The sequence below is a fragment of the Leptidea sinapis genome, chromosome Z, assembly GCF_905404315.1.
Source record: "Leptidea sinapis chromosome Z, ilLepSina1.1, whole genome shotgun sequence".
Classification (NCBI taxonomy): Eukaryota; Metazoa; Arthropoda; class Insecta; order Lepidoptera; family Pieridae; genus Leptidea; species Leptidea sinapis.
The window spans coordinates 19,978,932-20,001,592 of NC_066312.1; the positions used below are offsets into that span (position 1 = coordinate 19,978,932).

At 32.6% G+C, this 22,661-nt stretch overlaps 1 protein-coding gene across 3 annotated transcripts; it reads left to right on the forward strand.

The window, feature by feature from the left end:
* Positions 1 to 8,012: 8,012 nt before the first annotated feature.
* LOC126978967 (UDP-N-acetylglucosamine--peptide N-acetylglucosaminyltransferase 110 kDa subunit-like) lies at positions 8,013 to 20,687 on the forward strand. Of its 3 annotated transcripts, XM_050828099.1 has the most exons (9): positions 8,013 to 8,301; positions 8,377 to 8,545; positions 11,809 to 12,203; positions 12,572 to 13,797; positions 15,303 to 15,594; positions 15,701 to 15,881; positions 17,857 to 17,961; positions 19,156 to 19,315; positions 20,563 to 20,687. In XM_050828099.1, exons 2-9 carry the CDS (start codon positions 8,430 to 8,432, stop codon positions 20,569 to 20,571), a joined length of 2,484 nt encoding a protein of 827 aa, XP_050684056.1. In that variant the 5' UTR covers positions 8,013 to 8,301; positions 8,377 to 8,429; the 3' UTR covers positions 20,572 to 20,687. The 3 variants fall into 3 exon arrangements, with proteins under 3 accessions (XP_050684056.1, XP_050684055.1, XP_050684057.1); XM_050828098.1 differs by having other exon boundaries at positions 8,013 to 8,545; XM_050828100.1 differs by lacking the exons at positions 17,857 to 17,961; positions 19,156 to 19,315; positions 20,563 to 20,687 and having other exon boundaries at positions 8,013 to 8,545; positions 15,303 to 15,602; positions 15,701 to 15,875.
* The last annotated feature ends 1,974 nt before the right edge of the window (positions 20,688 to 22,661 follow it).

The window sequence follows — 22,661 nt, forward strand, 5'->3', positions numbered from 1 at the left end:
GTTAAAAAACACACTGTACTATTATCCTCTAACATTTACCATTAATCCAATATATCGAACGAATGTTTGTACCTACAGGGATCCGAACCCGGCACAGTTTCTTAGAAGTAATTTTAGTAGCTACGAACTACTATCAACAAATACAATTATTATAAACTAAGTACTAAACCGTAGTAACCGGTGTAAAATCTCAATAACAAGTCCACGATTATTATTATCCATAAATCTTACAAGTAGGTACTATTCATCAGGTTCATATTGACATACCATTACAGATAGCTTGGTACTAAGCCAATTTTACTCTGTGATTCGTCAGATTTAGCTTCCGGTTTACAATAAATCACAATGTTATAATGTGAACATAAATTGAATACACTATAAATGCCTGCCAAAACTCTTACCTTATTGATAGACAAAGCCACAAGTCTCAAAATAGATGAGTAGGTCGAATTGTCGGAGACCCAGTGCTCTGTGAACGGCTGGATCACTTGGCGTTCCGTAGAGACGTTGCTTCATTGTGTGTCTTCTACCGTATTTATCACGGGGAGTGTTCCGAAAAACTGTTTCACCTGATTCCTCTTTCCACCTTTGCACGACACGCCACAAATTAGGATATCATGCTCACCATCTGGATGGCGGTCCTCCACAGTGCGGTTTTTAAGGAGCTTTAATGCACGAATTACAAAGCTGTGGAATTAGCTTTCTTGTGCGGTGTTTCCGGGACCATACGACATTATCATTCTTATTTTGAAGGTTCACTTCAAAATAAGCGTTTCCTGTAATTCCTCCGGTGTTGTAAGATAATGTGGGCGGCGGTAATCACTTTCGGCATTCTACTTCTTGTATTGAATGATATTTTACCGAGTTTATAATGCCTTAAATGAGCACATTTATACACGCTTAATATAAAGGACTAAATTCTTAGATCACCACATTGATGGTTTATGCATATATGAGGACATATCATTCGCAGTCTAATATCGGTAGGACAGAAGCGTTCTGAAAGATAATGTATTATAAGCACAGTTTTCTCCTTAGTCGTGTGTCAACTGTCACTCTCCGAATAGGGTTCTCAATTTATCTAGGTCACTGAACTGAATATACGGTTTACATTGCTGCTTTTGGATTAATTATATTTTAAACAACTGGAGTAAATGCGGTAATGTATAGATATAGCAGTCGAAGCTTATTATGGTGTTATGCTAATTTGTGGCATATTCCATATTTCGGCTTTGTTTTTATACGAAGTGATTTATCTACATTTACTATAGAACGTCATTGGTTTACAGACATATAGCAAACGACTTGATATACCTACTGCTAGTTTTGAAGTTGGCTAAATATAATGACAACACTGTCAAAATAGTATTTATTTGCCACTGAAGTAGCGTAGGAATAGTATTTTCTTTGATTAACGCGAGTGTTACACATTTAAATAAAACACTTTTAAAGGATTAAAACGCGTGTAATTGTAAATGTTTTTACATTAGATTTTTGCGTAAAAGTTTCATTTTTATTTTAGTTAACCCGACGTTTCAAGACTATTCTAGATCTTGTTTTCAGGGGGACTGCAGATGAAGTCAAAGATAGTATTTGTCATAGTTGTCATTATGAAGTTTTGCGCCATTTATTTTCTCGGAGGTGGTATTTGCTGTAGACAGATGGTTTTTGGCAAAATTCTTTGGTATGTGTAGTTATGGGTTTTAATTTAGATATTGTTGTTTCCCAGGAGTAAGATAATATTAGACCATCTGCTCTATTGAAATTTGGGTGATTTTAATTTCGATGGCTTCACGTACCAATCTTAAGAGAAATCTATTCTCTTTTACCAAAAATTTTGGTTGGTCGGACCGGATGTAGTGGTTAGGGCGGTCTGTTATGTGTTCACATACAGCTGACTTAGAGTGATGTCTGTGTTTGATAACCGCAATGCGTTCTTTTACTGCCGTTTCCAATAACGTATCTCTAGTTACGGATACATTGCTGTCTCCCTTTAATGGCAAGATCTTATCTATCCATAGTTATGTCCAATATAAATATAGTCCAATGCTTTATGTCAATAGGTTATTGAAATGTAAGTAAGCGTAAAAAGCGCGTACTTCTAGTAAGTTGAACTAAGTATAGATAGTTTATTGAAGACGGCCATAAGTCGTATTGAGCTATTTCGTTTGGTTTGCCCAATGTAATATAGGCCACAGTCGCAGTCTAGTTTAAATACAGTTACAATTACACGCGTTTTATTCCTTTAAAAGTGTTTTATTTAAATAGTGTAGGAATATTCATTTAAAAATTCAAGGGTTGCCATAGCAACCTTGTTAATTCAAGCGTATTGAACATTTTGTCTGAGCGTAATTCGTGTTTATAAATAGAAAGCGGGAGCCCTGACGTTGAACGCGCAATTTTCGGCATATTATTTCATGTGAGATGAACTAATTTGCTTGTGAACCGCAATGACGTTGTATACACATATAAGGGCATATAATTCGCAGTCTAATAGCGGAACTGCAAAAGTGTTAATTAATATAATGTAGGCACACTTTTCTTCTTATTCGTGTGTTAGCTGTCACAACCCGAACTCGAACAATACATGTTGAACATTGCTGCTTATTTACCAAGAATATTTTAAACAATTGGAGTAAGCGCGGCAATGTATTAATATAGAAGTTGAAGCTTACTATGGTGTAATTTGTGGTATGTTCCATATTTTGGCTTTAATGTCTACATGAATAAGAACGTCAATGGTGAACCGATTAAAATAATTCATAAACGATATAATATAAGATAAGTGTATAGAAACATTTTCATTAAGCAAGTTGAAATTCATAATCTTTCATTAGTGAAAAGAATATTTTTGTACTTATTAGTCTCGTATAAGGACAGCTATAATTTCGATCGAACCACTTTAACTGCAGGGATTGATTTGGGGCATTTCCTTTATATTAATAATAAGCACTAAGCTTCAAGCATTTCATGATGATACGCGGAAGAGTCCTAAAGGAAATTACAATTATCGCGATTATTATTATTTCCTTGTAGGATTTTGGCGAATTCTAACTTTAACAGCACGCGACCGCTCCTAGATTTTATGTCCTTCGACAGAGTATTTGTTGGTATATCTATCGATAGTAGATACGATTAAGAACATAATTATGACGGCTATGCTTTTAAGTGACTTTAAAATGACAAACGTGGCTACATACACACTTTGTGCAAGGTTTTCACTGCTTTCTAGAATTCTGTTGAACAAGAATATAATGAACGAGGTTTATGTAAACAACATTGCCACACTAGTTAGTTGTCTGGAGATAGAACTAGCAAGCACCCAAAAATAAAAAATAAATTAACAATAAAACAACCGACTTCAAAAACACTATTCCAAATCAACAGATAATATGCACTAAAAAGTATAAAAATAAGTATGCATTAATTATACAATCTAATTCTAGTTACGATTTAATAAGATAACATAACTACGTTATGGTTGGATGACTTAAGTATCCTACTAGCATGAAAAATATTCGGCCGATTCCATAGTCAGAGCTCAACTAAACTCTTACCAAACTATCTTTGAAGTATATCCTTTCCAATAAAAAAAGTATCATGTTATTCGTAAATTTGTCGTCCACATACGTATAGCAAATTTAATGTTTAAATCAATAATATTTCAAGACAACAACAAAATTTAAATTTCATAAAATTTTAAATTGAAATTATTATCGTTAGATTGATCTGGTGCAAGTGCATCAGTTCACGAGCATGTCGAGGCCAACCGTGGCGGGAAACCGCAATCCGATCAAATTGGCTCAACGCGGCTACAGAATTTCTCACTTCAATAATCTAGGAAATCACCAAGGAGTTTCTATCTATTTTGATCCTAAAGTTAGTATATGATTTACTTAGTTAGTTAGTATATGGTGTGTGAGATGAATTTATTGACTATCTCTTTTTATAGAGATTATTATAATTTTTGACGATCTGAATAATATAAAGTAACTAATTAAATAAAAGAAAATATTAATATTCTAACAAAAAATTGTATTAATATTGTGTTCTATATATTATATTAATATTCTGTCACTACCAAACTAGACGACAGCGATTTGATAATGTTGCTTATAATAAATATTACAATGTCTGTGAAATTTCAATATAATTGGCCATTTAAACAAATTATTAACTGTCAAAATACCACCTACGGCTGAAGTTTTATATAATAGAAATAATATGCACAGATAGTATGAAAGTCTCAATATTATTACAATACTTTAATATCAATACATTAAGATTTACATCTTTCGTAATAATATTGACCTTTTTGAGCAAATATTGACATTCGTTTCCACTTGATTACTCAGTTAATGTTATTTGTAAAAGTTATGCCAATATTTTCAATATCAACAAAACGTTTTTTCAACGTACTAGAACAAAACCATTCGTAGAAATTCTTTGTTCTCGTACTAAGTAAATTGTACTACACTCACAACTAATGTTTTCTAATTCAATGTGATATTCCTTATAAATGGCTTAAATTAAATCAGAAATAGACAATACATTACGCTGACTCATGATCTTCCGCTTTATAAAACGCTGGTCCAGTGACATACGGTCTATTGCTTTCTTCTCTGGTTTGACTACGTGCAACGCACAGCATCCAAAATTTTCGGAGGTCCCTAACTCTCTGTAACCTCGCATCGTTAAGTGTCTTCTAATACACTTTTCACGGGGAATGTTACGAAGAGCTCTTTGACCGGATCTCTGCTATATTATTCCACCTCAACCCTCCACTAACTTGACTACCCTCAATCCCCTCTCCTATCCTCTTCATCTGGATGTGTTACATGCCACAGTGTCGTTTTCAAAGAACTATTTACCATACATTTCCACAATAACATAAAAAATGGCAATGCTCCCGTGATTCCTCTGATTTTCAAAAGAGACTCGGTGGTGATTATCATTTCCCATGAAGCCTTTACGCTTGCTCTTCCATATTGAAAGGTAATTACGATGAGGAAAGCAATAGATGAAAATCTTTAAATAAAAGACTTTTTAAAGGATTAAAACGCGTGTATTTGCTGTTTGGCGCCATTTACTTCTGCAGGTGGTAGTTGCAAATACCACCTCCGAGAAAATAAATGACGCTAAGCCTCATAATGACAACGACCTATGACAAATACTATCTTGACTCATTTCCTCTGCAGTCCCCCTGAAAACGAGATCTGGAAAGGTCTTGAAACGTCGGATTAACTAAAATAATAATAAAAATATAACTTTTACGCAAAAGTCACAATTACAAGCATTTAATCCTTTAAAAAGTGTTTTATTTAAATGTGTGCCCGTTTATTTAAATGTGAACACCCGCCCTAATCAAAGAAAATACTAGATGAAAATATGTTATTCCTAATATCGCCTCAATTCTAGTAATTAATATAATTAATTTTGTAAATATTTTAATAAATTCTCAAAGTTATTGAATAATTTATCAATGAAAAGTATCTTAAGATAACTTCTGCATAATTTCAATTTTTAATTGAATATTTTGTTACGGTCTTATGCGGAAAGTTTTGAATGTAATGTTAATTGGGGAATAAAAGTTTAAGATTACTGGATCCTTGATTTGAGATATTTCTCGTAAGAAGTATAGCATAAAAAAACCGCGTGGTGTCGTGGGACACCGGATAGGAACGAAGTTCCTTATTATAAAAATATTAATATAACTGATTTATTTAAAAAAATAGGCAGTTTCCACTAGATTCCACTGTCAAATAAAAAAAAGTGTGTGTATTACTATGCATGCTATGCGCGCAAGAAGTAATACTTCTTTGGTGTAACAAAACAAATCTTTAAATTTATTTATTCGTCGTGCTATTCTACTATCAGGTCACGTGTCCTGACGTGAGTATAACATTTTACACTTAGCTTAGCTCTTTGAGAAACGCAATTAGGTGTCGATATTTCACCATCTTTCCATACAGTATTGATCGCAGTCATAACTCTTACTTACATTTATAAAATAAACAATGAGAACAAAGAAATACAAGTATATCTATCGCCTTAGGGAGAGTCTACGCTAACGACAAAATCCCAAGAAAAGTGCTCAACGCCATATATAATATACATAGGAAGAGACAGCGGGAAGCGACTTTCTTATATACTATATAGTGATAATATAACTATTATATTATAATAGCATAACAAAACTATTACGACTAAATATAAATTATTATGTGTACTAAAAATTTATGTTTATCATTACGTACATATAAGTGAAAAAATTTAATCTATCACGCCTCTAACTTCGTCTCCCAGAAGGATACGCAGCGGTTACGAACCTCCATTAGTCACGATTCTGACATTATATTTCCCAGGCTTATTTCAATTTTATTCAGCATCTCCTTCATTCTAAGTATTTCTTTCCTAGTCCCCTTAAAGTATATCTCTAATCCAATACGCACTTTAACAGTGGGGGGTTCCTTTGCACAGTATGCCGGCTAGATTATGGGTACCACAACGGCGCCTTTTCTGCCGTTAAGCAGTAATGTGTAAACAATACTGTGTTTCGGTCTGAAGGGCCGGGCACCGTAGTTGTGAAATAGCTGGGCAAATGAGACTTAACATCTTATGTCTCAAGGTGACGAGCGAAGTTGTAGTGCCTTTCAGAATTGTTGATTTTCAAGAATCCTGAGAGGCACTGCATTGTAATGGGCAGGGCGTATCAATTACCATCAGCTAAACGTCCTGCTCATCTCGTCATTATTGTCATATAAAAGAGTCTCATCTACATCAGCACTATATAATATATTATGTAGAGTCAGTCCGTTATCATTGATTCTCGTTTGGGACTCTCTTCACCTTCTACAGCATGATATATCATAGTGGTTTTTTGATGAAGCTATCAAGTTTCATCATCACGTCCGCAGTCATGTTTATATGCAGACTAACATCCGCGTCACTAAATATCAACATGTTTTACATTCAAAAACAGCGCGTTTCGCATAAATGTTTTTGAAGAAATATTCTACCGCCTGAAGTATTCACGAAATGAAACGACTTAGTGACCTTTGAGATTAGAGCATTTTCTTACCTCTGGTGTTTTAAAACAACACATATTATTTAATCGCCCATCATCCCTCAAATCCTCAATCAATCAAAAAGTATTTTGATTACATTATAATAATAAAACATAGTTTATAAGATTTAACAAATAATAGCTTTGGTAAATGTAATTTATATTAGTGTCTAAATAAATACATATAAGTAGGTTAGTGGGGCGACCCATGTTTGGGTGAGTACTTCAACTGTTTGTCACTTGTCAGAACTAATGAGTGTTTTGTAGTGGAGGAAAATTAATTGTAAGAAAATAACAGAGCGTTATCGAAAACAAAGCTAAAGATAAATCTCAAACAAAGCATAAATTATTATGTGTATGTATTAAAATATGGATATGTAATTTGTGTAATCACAAAATCCTTAGATTTGTTTTTAATATTCGCTGAGCTTCATTAACTGTGTGCGTATGTAAATAGGGTTATATTTAGTAATTTTATTTAAAGATAATGAGAAGGTCTTAAGGTATAAGTAACGCCTATTAATATTGATTTTTTCCCGTGTTACGTCAGCGTGGATTACCACCCTAATGGTCGAGTTTTAATAATTTATGTTCGTACAAATTTTCAATCTGTAAAATCGATAAAGAACGAATACATTGCTCATTTAATTATTTTCAGTAAAAATGTGAAACATACATAATTATACTATTGACAATTGCTATCACTCGATTTATAATATAAAATCATAAATATGATAACTTTATACATACACGTATAATTATCAATAATGTTCAAATTTTCAGTAATTTTCAAAGAAATTTTTTGCACTTTTTATTCAATCCATCGGTAGAGCGAACTCAACTCTACACTGGAGGGAATAAGGAATAAATTTAAAGAATTATACTGCGCACAGTGTATCCATGTGGGGAACTTAGGGATTTAAACGAAAGCTTGTTTCGTGAGCAGCCACTAGCCAGCCAGCAGTCTCTCGCAGCTCTCATCGAGTCACGTCGTTTTACAATCAATATTTGCCTTAACTGCACGTAAACATTTTACGACTGTTAAAAACTTTTACTGGAACGCATCCCAGATGATTGAAATACATGTATATAAGAGTGAAGTGCCCTATTTATAAATTTGAATGTTATATTCGTAATATAAAGATTCTATGGCTTGACAAAATATCTTCCCGCGGTTTCGTAAACGTGATTACAAGGTCGGCGATTGCGTCGAGATCTGAGACATTTTGGCAAAGGTGCGGTAACGGTGTCTGTAGAGTCGAAGAACGGACGCGTATGAGTGGAGAGCTATCATCGTCTTGAAGTTTTAGGTCTCGAGAGACTCGTGAGTGGCTTTCCATGCTGAGAATATTATGATAGTGTTATGGATTATCAATGTGTCGTTGTCTACACGATCATCAATATTGAACCACCGAAAGTCGCTTCACAGGTTGATTATAGAGATGGCTGCATTGACTGGATTAAAAATAAAATTAAAGGGTATGGTTATTATTTTCATTTAATTTAAATTATTCAATGTGAAATTATATAGCTTCCTGTGTATTGTATATTGCGCATAATGATTATTGATATTACTACTATATAGTTCTAGTATTATATTTCCTTTAACAATAAATTAATAAATCATTTGTGAAATAAAACTAATAAATTTTATATTGTAGTTATCATAAAAATAAGTACTTATGCTGTAATTAATTTCATAGTTTAGCATAATTGTTTTCTTTATAAAGACCTCATTGCATTGAGTAAATTTACTTTTACCATAAGCTAACAAATATTAATATTGTCTAACTGAAATTTGCGTAGCTTAACAAAGTTTATTCAATTACTACATAAACCACTCGTATATTTACTTTGAGACAATCTTATTTTACTTAATACACATACCATTAATAATAATAATAATAATAACTATTGAAAAATTTAAAAAATAATTTCATACACTGAGAAAAAGTGATGAGACGAGAATAATGTTTACCTGAATTCAAGTGACACGCCCAGCAGTGTCGCTCAAATAACTTGAAAATCTCAATATGCTGAGTGGCGTCTAAATTCCGCTTGTTACTTAGAGAGATAAGATAACTCTCACCATCCCAGTAATTTCATAAGCTACGGGGCTCTTCAAAACGAAACAATACATGCACATTAAGCTGGGGATACACATGCCCCTAGCTTGCACACTAGCATACCAGCTCCTTGCACATGCCAGCTACTGTAATGTGCATACGCTAACTGGTTGCCTGTAACTGGCATACATGTCGCTCACAACTTTTGATTTACTTGCATACCCATTGAGAGAGGGGCCCCGGGGGTTGCCAAACCGGCACGTGTATCCGATGCGACAGTTACGGGCATACCAGTAGCTGACTCATTGATTTTGTTAAATTTACTTAGATTTTATAAATTACTTAAGAAGAGGTACGGGTTCACTCACGAACTGTCCTGTGTATACGCAATGTTATTACTGGCATGCAAGCGCATATCTTGCATCATGCCAACTACTTTTCTGATTTACTGGCTTGTGTATCCCCGCCTTTACTGCTTCATGACAAACAAAAGCCGCTGCTATAGTACACACACATCCGGCATGTAGCGCAAAGAAAATAATTTTAATTAATATTTATACCACAGATGGATACTTACGTACTAATGATTGTACTATCGACTAAATTACCCACCTTAATGTCATTTTCCTACCTAAAGAAAGGATAATCTTTATTATCTCTATCTCTATTTTATTAGACACTGATACACCAATTGTCAACAATATTTTTAGTACAATTATATCTGCAACCTAACTGTTTTTATGATTTAAAAAGAATTATCTGCAAATTAAACACATCTAGTAAATTATTTATATAATTTTATATTATATTAATAATATTCTGCCTCGTACTAAGATTTTCTATTTTACTTACGTTTTTATATTTTTTATATTATTAAATTCTAAACGGGCTTTAGTAAATTTAATGTCTCATGGAAAATAGTTAATACAAGCAAGTGTATCTAAAAATATAACTGATCATGATGTAATAACCAATAAGTGCTGAACTTTTATGAGTGTTAATGAAGTTTTATCGTCAATATAAATAAACGTAACCTTCCACTATTTCTGTTATTTTTCCAATAGAAGAGATTAAAATAGACAGATATAGCGACTTGCTCAAGCTTCGCGTAATTTCCCTCTCTTTTCATATTTTAAACCTACAAAATTATCCCTTTGATAAATTTAAAGTTCTCCGCTTTAATATTAAACGGTTCATCGTAACAAGCTTGGCCACAAAATATTAAATTCATATTTTACCTTTTATTCTTGTCTATGGATAAAACTTTCAGCGCTTACTGCTCAGGTTAAGCCCTCCGGTAAACTAATTCGCCAAGAGTTAATGAGCTGATTTTTATTGCACTTTTATTATAAAACTGTTGTTTATTAGTGTTATAAATATAATTTTATTACATCATTTTGATGTAAGTACAACTACTATTAGCTAGCTAAATAACTACAAGCATGCATTGCATGACATGACATTGTATTACAAACATGTCATGCAATGAAATGCTAAAAATAAAAATAAAGTAAGATCTACAGTATGAGAGTGGCTTTTAAAATAAAGCTATGATGAAACTGAGAAAATTATCAATTCAAAATTAATATAACATTATATATTTAATTATGTATATTTACTTATAACTATTTGCTTTATCTATTACTTACTATTTAATTTTATAAAGTTTCTTATTATAAGATAGGTATACTTTAAAGTCAGATTAATATTGTTTTAGTTGTCAGTTTTAGTTCAATTTCATTCATTATTAACATGAAATAAAATAACATAGCAGTCGGTAATCACTGGTTGGCTCTACACATGGTTTCCTAGTGAGCCATCCAGACGAATTTAATACATTAAAAAAAATAGAAAAAACAGAAACAAAGAGGGACCCTCTTTGTATGGAATTATAATTAATAATAAATCAATGAAAAAAAAAAAATGAAACGCCGGACAAATTTTATTCATTGATGTATATATTATGAACGTTTCAGGACAGTGATGATTAGACGCTCACACTCCGAATTACGTAATCCTATATAAACTAATTTCTCTAATTATATAATCTCATTATATACTAAAATATAACATACAAAACCATTTAAAAGAAAAATTCTTAGGGCGTTCCGAGCATCGAAAGTCGGCTCAAATCAACTCAAGGAAGCGCAAACACTCAAAGCAAACCTTAACAGAGTAACAATAATAAATATTGTAATAAATTTTTACTTCATAAATATAGAACAAAAAAGTTTCATTTGATAATAATAATTAAATTTCTTGGTGATATATTTACTACTGTCGCGGAGTCATAAAATTGATTTGATGATGCACACCATTTGTTTTACATAAAAGTAACTTTATAGGAACTCAAAATTTTAGTGACCTTGTATGATCAGAAAAAGCAAATAGCAAGTGATTAAAAGCTTTATCATGTGATATGAGGTAGTTTTAACAATTAATGTAAGGATAATTACACCATTTATATTATTAAGAAACCATAAATGAATAAGAAATATATTCCTCAATTTTATGTTAGTGTTTTGTTTGTTGCTGTGATTGTAATTTTCTTAAAATCCACATGTTTCCTATTTGATAAATACTAACACTCTAAGTATTTCGAAGTTGGATTTATTTGGACAACATCAAACGCTTCAAAGATTAAAACGCGTGTTGATCATTTGTTTATATTTTCAGGGCGGTAGCAGTATATCTTCAATCATTGAAGCTTACTCCAAACAATGGTTTTATTCATGGAAACTTGGCATGCCTCTACTATAGACAAGGTTTCATAGATCTTGCCATAGAAACATATAGACGAGCAATTGAATTACATCCTAACTTCCCAGATGCCTACTGTAATCTAGCTAATGCTCTAAAAGAGAAGGGCCTCGTTAAAGATGCAGAAGATTGCTATAATAAAGCTTTGAATTTATGCCCATCTCACGTTGATTCATTAAACAATCTTGGTAATGTTAAAAGAGAACAAGGTAAAATTGAAGAAGCTACTAAATTGTATATGAAAGCGTTAGAAGTATATCCTAATTTTGCTGTGAGTCATAATAATCTTGCGTCTCTGTTACAGCAGCAAGGTTAGTAAGCATCTATTTCTATTTAATGAATATATTTTTTTATACATTGTTATTTTTTACCCATTCTTAAAACTGAACATTCAATTTCAATTTTAATTACCAAGTGATAATTGTGAAAAATGTAATTATAACTAATCATGCGAATATATAAATAGCCATTGCAAAATGTAACTTTTTTTTATAATATTTATTTAAAAAACAATATAGTTATAGCTTGCAATATAATAACATAACCGTGTTCGTCAGAGCATTAATCGGACACATGAAAGATACCAGAAGATAATAAATCATCTTATGAATGAGATACACTTCATCTTATATTTATAATAAATTATTACCCATTTTCAAAGTTGTTTAAATAATTGCAGGCAAGCATCATGAAGCTTTATTGCACTATCAACAAGCCATAAATAATCAACCAACATTCGCAGATGCCTATAGTAATATGGGTAATACATTAAGAGAGCTACAAGATGTTTCGGGTGCTCTTGTTTGCTTTAAGAAGGCTATCGAAATAAATCCTTTATTTGCTGATGCGCACTGTAATTTGGCAAGTATATATAAAGATATGGGCAATATTATTGATGCTATATCATCATATAAAGATGCACTCTTGATTCGAGCTGATTTTCCTGATGCCTTTTGTAACTTAGCCCATTGCCTTCAAGTTGTTTGTGATTGGGTTGGTTATGAGCAACGTATGAGTAAAATTATATCTATAATAGAAAATCAATTGCATAGCGAAAAATTACCGTCCGTTCATCCACATCATTCCATTTTGTATCCATTTTCTAATAAGACACGCAAAGAAATTGCAACTCGTCACGCTAATTTGTACCTTGAAAAAGTAAATTCCCTAAAAGGATTGAATTTTAGACACTTCAAAGAAAAATATGAGCGTCTACGAGTGGGATATGTAAGTAGTGACTTTGGTAATCACCCAACATCACATTTGATGCAATCGGTTCCAGGCTTACATAATCGTATGAAGTTTGAAATATTTTGTTATGCTTTAAATCCAAGCGATGATTCAACATTCCGGAGTAAAATAAATAATGATTCAGAACATTTCGAAGACTTGTCTCTTATTAAATGTAATGGTGAAGCAGCGGAATTAATTAATAATGATGGAATTCAAATACTAGTTAATATGAACGGTTATACTAAGGGTGCCAGAAATGAAATTTTTGCGTTACGTCCTGCACCCATTCAAGTAATGTGGTTAGGCTATCCTAGTACGAGCGGAGCAACTTATTTGGATTATATTATTTGTGATCAAATATCGTGTCCAATGGGTACTGAGAGAGACTTTAGTGAGAAATTTGCTTATATGCCATATACGTATTTTGTTGGAGACCACAAACAAATGTTTCCGCATTTGAAAAAAAAATATACACTGAGGACCAATAATGGTAATATTAATGAAACTGCAGCATTAATTAACTGCATACATGAATTAGATGGTATATTTACCGTAACTGAAGAAGACAAGAAAATCATTTATAATAATTGTGAACCGTTAAGTATTATTTCAAGATACATAGACATTCCTGAGTGTGTTATAAAAGCTCTGAATGATGAGAAACAGATAGAGGTAAGTGAACTAACTTTCGCTGTCATTAATTGTAGCTACTTGAGTTTCACTTAACTGTGTTGCTAAAAATTACCCATGTAGTTTACGTCAATGTTTGTTTAAATCAAATAATTTATAATATTATTCTATACACAAATATTATTATAGTGTATCAATTTATAACAGAAAGAAAAGTCAAAATATGTAATCTGTAACTACATGTTACTTTAAATTGTGGTGTTGATTATTAATCTATTGAAATTAATTTATTAAAATATCTACCACCAGATATTATTTGTATTACAATACGTACACCAGACGTGTATAGTACGTAAGTAATGTGCGATGTTCAAAGTCAAACTCAAACTTTATTCAATCGGGCTTACACTAAGCACTTTTGAATAGTCACTATAAATATTTCTTTTGAATTTACTGAATCTACCATATTATTAGGCACGAAAATAGTAGAGCTCGTGCGAAGAACATACAAGTAACTCAACAGCCACTCTTTCTTCAATCAATAGAGTATTTTACAATAGCTGCTATATACAAAACAGATTAGTTTGTAAGGTGCTGGATCCAAAACATGAATTGTGTTCACAATTAAATCCGTTTTAAATATTATAAAATATTTCATAAAACATATAAAAAAGAAAATGTAAAAATATAAATCATCTAATACTGGACGCATCAATCAATCTTTAGAGCTTGAATTCATTTTTTGTGTAAGGATGCTTTGTGAACATGATGGTAGTGATCACCGTCATAATACACTGATTTTTGTTTACTATAACAGGTCGACTTGGCAAGACAAGCTACTGCTTGAACGGGTACTCCCGTTCACGAGTTGACGGGTGGAGCAACCATCGTTCCCTTTGCACACATTTGAGGGAAAGAGACGACTCGGCTGCCATCTTACGGCCATTTTCAATAACGTATCTCTAGAGTCGGATACAGTCATTAATGTCACCGTTTAATGACAGGATCTTATCTATCCATAGTTATGTCCAATATAGTTATACGCCCGTTTTCAATACCCTATCTACCCTTAGTTTAACTTAGGGATACATTGCTGTCACCATTTAATGACAAGATCTTTTCTATCCATAGTTATGTCCAATATACTTATAGTCGAATGCTATCTGTCAATAGGTTATTGTAATGTAAGTAAGCGTTAAAGGATGGATTTGTCTACCTCTAGTTAGTTAAACTAAAGATAGATAGGTTGTTGAAATCGGCCGTAAGTCCAATGCTTTATGTCGACAGGTTATTGAAATGTAAGTAAGCGGAAAAGGATAGATTTGTCTACCCCTAGTAAGTTAAACTAAGGATAGATAGGTTATTGAAAACGGCCGTTAGTGAGCATGACGAACGAATGTTCTAGCATTACACATGATGTTCTCAGTTCTGTTTCAAATACACAGTTCACTGCTATATTATACACATCACACATGTAAACTACACAATCAATGTGCTCCACGGTAAGAATCTTAATAGTTTTACTAAATTTTCGTTTATGTTTATAGATGGAGTTCAGAGAGACGCGTATTTTAAACGGCCTTACAATGATGTGTTATAATGAAAAAATAGCGTCTGGCGAGGAAATATGCGATAGTGCAGTCTTAACAACAAGAGCACAATACGGCCTGCCCGATGATGCTGTAATCTATTGTAATTTTAACCAGCTTTACAAAACAGATCCCGGAATAATGAAGGTGTGGGTGAATATTCTGCAACAAGTCCCGAACAGCATATTATGGCTTCTAAATTTCCCAACGGCTGGTGAACCGAATATACATAATTTTACACAAAGTTTAGGTACTTTGGTAACTAATTATACATTATGATTTATTAAAAGCTTATAGTGCTTTTTATGCTTTATATTTAATTTAATCTTTACTTTTATAAATTTGGTTTGTTAAAGGATTACCAGCTGGTCGTATTATATTTTCAAAGATAGCGTGTAAGGAAGAGCATGTTCGTCGAGGTCAGTTAGCCGATATATGCCTAGATACGCCGCTTTGTAACGGGCACACCACTACAATGGATATTCTTTGGGCTGGAACACCTGTAGTCACACTTCCTGGGAATACTTTGGCTTCGAGGTATAAAAAAAAAACTTTTTTGAAGATATACTTCCTTAGGCACGTTATTACAAAATGATAAGGGTGAAATTTTAAGATGCGTACATCACTGTAACACAAAAGTAACATGTTAAAGTTGGTTATTAAAATATGTCTTTCTCGTAACTTTGGTACTTCATTCTGACTTGCGCTAAATAACTTATAAAGTTTTACAGTGAATAAAGATTTTTTTTTAATTTGAATTTAACTTGTTGAAGTTTTGTATGTTAAGGCTTTGTTGATAGGAAAAGGCATATTATGATTAATTTTGACAATTTATTACGGGAAAGATATCATTCACCAAAACTAAATAGGGCCTCAGCGTCTTAAACAGGGAATATTTTCCTGCCGCCGAATTCCACCTTCGCACGACACGCCACAAGTTAGGATATCATCCTCACCATCTGGATGTGCGGTCCTCCACAGTGCGGTTTTCAAGGAGCTTTCTTCCACGTACTACAAAGCTGTGGAATGAGCTTCCTTGTGCGGTGTTTCCGGGACGATACGACATGGGTACCTTCAAAAAAAGCGCGTACACCTTCCTTAAAGGCCGGCAACGCTCCTGTGATTCCTCTGGTGTTGCAAGAGATTGTGGGCGGCGGTGATCACTTAACAACAGGTGACCCGTACGCTCGTTTGTCCTCCTATTGCATAAAAAAAAATATATCTTTTATAATTTTTATCTGAATTAACAAACATAACGTACCCCAAACTACTACATAGCAATTTATTCAATACTCAATTTAACTAAATGGCTTAAGGACACCGTTGGCTATTTCTTTTTAGTAATTTTTTTCAATTCTTAAATTCAATGTGTAGCGTTGCTATCCGTCTGATTAACTGCTGTAGCCAGATCGCTAACATTTTATAATATAGAATCAATGATATTATAGTACTTTTAAATATCATTGTATAATTATGTAAATATTTGAAAGAAATAGTAAAGTTAAAAAATAATATTATTTCAAAATTTCAAAGGACAATATTTCTAGGTGGACATATAATTCAGTTTGTTTTATAATTATATTTATGAATTAAGTTATGATCAAGAGTATTTTTAATCTCAATAAGTGTTCAAGATTTTACCTGTGCAAAAATATGGAGTCTTTTTAATTTGAATAAATTTTTACTAATTTTATCCACTGTAAATACAATTTACCACGCAAAATTAAAGCAGTGAATATGGACTGCATAATTTAAGTTTTAAAATAATCTTATAAGTGTAACATAATTTTGCATAACGTAAAATTATTACGCGTGTGAAGTACTCGATGGTAAGTGTAATTTATGTAACCAACGGATTTTCACGAGCGCTTCTAGATTTTACACATAATCACGGCTGCCTACTATTGAAGTGGCTAAAAATTGAGAACATCCACTTGCCTCTATCTTAAAGTCATTTCCTGACTTTTTTTCTATTCACGTAAATACTTTCAGACAGACATATTTACTACTCGTTCATTTGAAATAGAAAATGATCAACGATTAGATTCACATTAACTAGTATCGAAGTATTGCTTTAGAAAGCCACATGATGACGATCTTTCGTTGATCTTCTTTACAAGCTCAAACCATTGCTTACATCTGAGATAGGAAGACGTAAATAATACTTACGCCAAAATAACGTCAAATTTGCCGTTGCATTTCTGTAAAATTGCAACGGTATTCTGGTCAGGAATATCAAAAATCTTTTAAACTTGCCCTGTGGGTAGTAGAGTAAAACTTTCTCGTTAAAAGTAAACACCTTATTATTCCATTCTGAGGACTTCCTCAATTTAGTTCTACAGATCTATATAATCTAATAATATTTTGTTTTTTAAAACCATGGAAATATACTGAATGCTTGTCTTAACTGTATAATGCAAATAAATATATTGATAAAAAACCACTAAAAGAGATTGAATGTAAAATAATTCATTTATATTATAAATCATCATTGAATTTATAATCGTTCCAGAGTTGCTGCATCACAGCTTATGTCATTAAATTGCCCCGAGTTAATAGCAAGAGACAGAAATCAATACGAGGAAATTGCAGTACAATTAGGCTGTGACACACAATAGTAAGTAATTAAACACGTTATGGTGCCTTTACACTTAACTATTGCATTCATAATCTTAAAAATTATTTTATATTATATTACATTGATTGATATAATTTTTAATTTTTGCTTTGAATTAAGCTTTATGGGTTGTTTTTAAATTTTCTTAGTAACAAAAAAGGAAACAGAACTAAGACTTTATACTATAAGTAAGCAATTTATTATAAAAAAACTGACTTCAAAATCAGAAATGAAATAACTAAAAATTTTATTTAATGTACCTCTTAGGTAAAGGTTTGTAACCTTTACCTTAAATATTAATAAAATACTATTATTTATATGTGCTACCTATTGATAGGTTTTAAGTCGGTGCCAAGCCCTAAACAAAATAAAACTTAATATAAAAATAAAGCTTTCTTATTGTAATTATTAAGGTTGACTGGCCACGCTTCTCTGTCCGCTTGGGTTGTTTTGTTCTAGACGAAGCTACGCCGCTCAAAGTTACGCGTGGCGAGTGTAGGTACCTACTATTACATTGGGCTTGGCACCGACTTCAAAGCTATCAATATGTACCAATAACGTGATCTGAGACAGTCTCTTGATTTACTTTTCTTAAGTCTTCTCACTACTTCTTCATAAAAATTCAGTATTTTAAAAGAAATATTTATGGTTAATATTCAAAAGCGCATAGTTTAAGGCTAATTGAATAAAGCTTATTTGAATTTGACTTTGGCATATAGGGACTGTAAGTATTTTGATGGAGCCTCTCTCTTCGACTGTTATTACAACTAAGAAGACTTAATTATGTTAAAGCCAGAATTCGCTGAAATCCTAGAAGGAAACAAAACATTTTATCCCAAGAAAATAAGAAGATTCACGCTAGGACTCCTTCGTCTTTCACCAAATCATCATCAGATGAATCAGGAACATGGATTTACAGGACATGCCCTAAATATTGATTTATGTTTAAAAGAGTGCTGTTTTTATGGGTAATGGTACGAAAGTATGGTACTAAACTGAACGGATGTTTCTATAAATGGTTAATTCTAATACATTAATTCACGATTGTAGATTCCATAAAACAGAGCAAGGCTTTCCTTTCTTACTATAAATAAAATATTTGTCTGCAGATTGTCATTGTTAACATCAGGGTATTTTTTCGATGCTACAATTATTATTAAGAGGATAAAAATTAAAATTAATTTTACTTTACAGTCGTGAGTACATTAGAGCTAAAGTATCTAATGCACGTTTAGAGAGTACACTTTTCGATACTAAGCAGTACGTCCAGAGCTTGGAATCCGTATACGAGAAAATGTGGGAACAGCACCAAACTGGGAGAAGTCAACAGCACATAACAGCATTTTCATCATACGTAAGTATGCATGGATGAGAATAACCTACTACCTACCTACTGCATCAACGTTCTGTCTACAAAACTATGATGTGGCGTACCGAGTAAGTATATCTGAAGCACTTAGAAATACGCACGCCTCATTTGATTTCTGGTTTTAGGAAGTGCTATTTCCCTTTGAACTTACAATATAAATAAGACGAATAATTTGGGTATAGTTTTGAATAGTTAGATTCGAACACTCTATACAAAAGTGTACAAACATTTCGCGGGAACGTAACATTACGAACGTAACTTAATTTGCCGTACGCCAAATTAAGTAGATAATATGCACCATACTGGACACAATTTGTTTTACTTTACTGTCGCGTGCTGCACTAAATATAATCAGGTTTAAAAATGCGATGAATCCATTAGCAAGTATACAAATTAATATATGAATGTTACTGTTTATCAAAATTTTTAAAATAGCTGTATTTTACCCACAACACACCAGTTTAGCCCACAACAATGGTTCTTGCACTGCAGAATCTCGTAATCTTTCTTGTCTTATAATATATATCAAAAGTCACTCTACACCGTTTTAGTTTTTGAGGTATCATATTTTATGTATCCATGATTATTTAGTTCTTAAAATAATTCCCACGTATTTTCAGGATAATGAAAACAAAACAGTACAATTTTTATGCGGCTCTTACATTGTTTACTAAAAACTTCATGGTACAGATGATGTAAATACTGCGTAATAAGAGGCGGCACTGTCTAAGTAAAAATTGAAAATTAGTTTAGCATGAAACGTGCAGTCATTTGGCATACGTTTGAAATAGTAGTAATTACAGTTTCGCGATTGGCCACGAAGTATAATCCGGCTATGTTTGAAAGCAAAATGTTGCTTAAAACGTAGTGGCTATCTCCTTTTTACAAGATAATAGCCGTCATCTGACAATCTATCAATGACTGCATATTTCATACGATCGAGTGAATCGCTTTTTACTTATAGAGTTTGGCTAGATTGCTTGGCACCAGATTGTTTTTAAATCTACGCTCTACTATAATACCTCAGATTATTAATAACCGCCAGCTTTTTATAATAAGAGACCAGTCCATTATTAACCATCAATACATCATTCAGCAAATTTGATCAGCTGGCGATCTTCTTTAATTATACTTTACTCGTAGATAATGAGATGAGATTTATTAATATGTTAAGAATTTTGTTATTTGTTAACTTTTTTCTTCTTAGTTAAAACCATATTTTTTTGTTTCAGGTCCATTAACATTATCAATTAATGTAAAGTAATCATCACCTTATGAAAGAATTAAAAATAATGACTATGAAGAAATATTTTATATTTTATATTATTGTGATTGTGAAAAAAAAATATGATAACAATTTGCTTTTTTATTATTTCCTTTGTATACATCGTTCTGATTTTTAAAAGGGTCATAATATTTTATATTTAACTGATTCAGTTCATGTAGATTAGTTAATCTTATATTTATTAGAATAATTAATAAATCTCTAGTTCACCTGATAGTTAGCTGTCTCTAAGCATTACTAATTTTGATGTCCACGCTGAAAAGGAGAAATTGACAGAGCGACACCGAAATAATTTTACATCAGGACAGTTTAAAGTACACAATTGAAATTATTTTTTCAATTACAGCCAAAATAAACTAAGTGAATAAGTTGTCATAACCATCTTCAGTTATAAATTTCCAAGGGCAAAGCTTACATGTGGCCGCTATGATGACCAATATTTTTAAATAAAAACAGAAAACACTGTGTCGCTTCGTAGAGCAGAATAAGTGAAAATTTGTTAAATCCATAATGCCGAAGTGACATTGACCATTGACATGACCAGTCATCGTAGAGGGACAAGAATACGACTAAACGACGCAAAATCAGGCGGTTCGAAGGCGCTTAGTCAATTTCTCCTTTCAAGTGTCGGTATACAAATTTCTTGACATACTCATGGAAATTATGAAGTTAGCCATGCCATATTATCCTTAAAACACCGCGGAAGAATGTTTATTCCATTGTTAGCAACTTCATTCAATACCTACAGATTGTTACGTGTAATAGACGTGATGAAGCGACATCTATGCAACTGTTGATTGCATAGAGATGTCGAAGCTCCCCGTACCATTCACAGAGAACGTCAACAGAGCACGCCATACAGTTTTCTGTCCTAACTGCAAAATATCAGCTATTGACATCCAATATCGCGGTGTCATCGACGGGGCCATTTCCAAAGTTATCCAGAGTCAAAGTTTAAGAGAAAATGGGACAATGGTAGACAAATTTATCCATCAGGTAACCTCTCAAGTATTACTACAATAAAATTGGGGCCATTTTCTTGCCTTAGAAGAAGAAGAAGTGTATGGTGAATGGTGTTCAATTGAGTGTACGCTTATATGTTGGTCGTATTATTATAGCATAACCAAGATGGCGGCTTTATACTTTCAAACTCATATTTCACAAACACCGCTACAATATATACCGTATATTCCGTCATAAAGTATTCATAAAGGAACCTTGATGTTGAGAAACAAATTTGTTTTTGCAAACATAGTTGCTTACAAAGATGTATGTTGATTTTTCTTTTTACCAACTAGAATGTTCGACAACATTCAAGACTTATATAAGAATATATTACAGAAAATAATACATACGTAAGTATCCATCCCACAGAGTATCGATTTGTTACTACATACATAGTTGAGATGTGCTTGTACCTACACGGACGTATGACGTGAAGAGGCGAGAGCGGGGCTGCAGCCGGCGCGCGGGGGGATATCGATTCCAAAAACAACATTAAGTTGTAGAAGAATAATGGTTTTTAGTTAAGTATTATAACTCTGTTGAGTTCAGACACAGTGGTCGAATCTGATTTGTGGGCATGCGTCCCCACTCTTATCAAGTAGAGTTTCGAACGCGGAGCATCTGAGCGTCGCTGAACAAATCGTTGGTCGGATATCTAATTGGATTTCTCAAAGCGACTTTTAACACAGCTATATTATAATATATAATATCAAAAATATAGTTATGTTATATTTTAATATATTTTTTCCAAATTATATTTTATCGACGTTTGATGCATGTGCGGAATTGTAAGGTAACACCTTCGGTTTGGGTCATCACATACTTTCCGCAATTGTATCGAAATGTACCATTATGAGTCAGTTGTTTTAGTTCCGAATTCTGAATCATAACATTAATTGCTTTATTAAGCACAAATTTAATATAGTTCATTCATTAGCCTGGTTTCATAATGTGTAATCTAAATTAAAATTAATTTAGCCAACAATTTTTTAAATTATATCCAACTTATTCCGGCGATCTTGATTAGAATAGTCGTTCATC

What these genes read in the sequence shown, in the direction of transcription:
- LOC126978967 (XM_050828098.1), top strand. Translation starts at nt 8,430, where the DNA reads ATGGATTATCAATGTGTCGTTGTCTACACGATCATCAATATTGAACCA. An exon ending in GTCTCTGTTACAGCAGCAAG is followed by an intron (nt 12,204 to 12,571) that starts GTTAGTAAGCAT and finishes AAATAATTGCAG; the next exon opens with GCAAGCATCATGAAGCTTTA. An exon ending in TAATTTTACACAAAGTTTAG is followed by an intron (nt 15,595 to 15,700) that starts GTACTTTGGTAA and finishes GGTTTGTTAAAG; the next exon opens with GATTACCAGCTGGTCGTATT.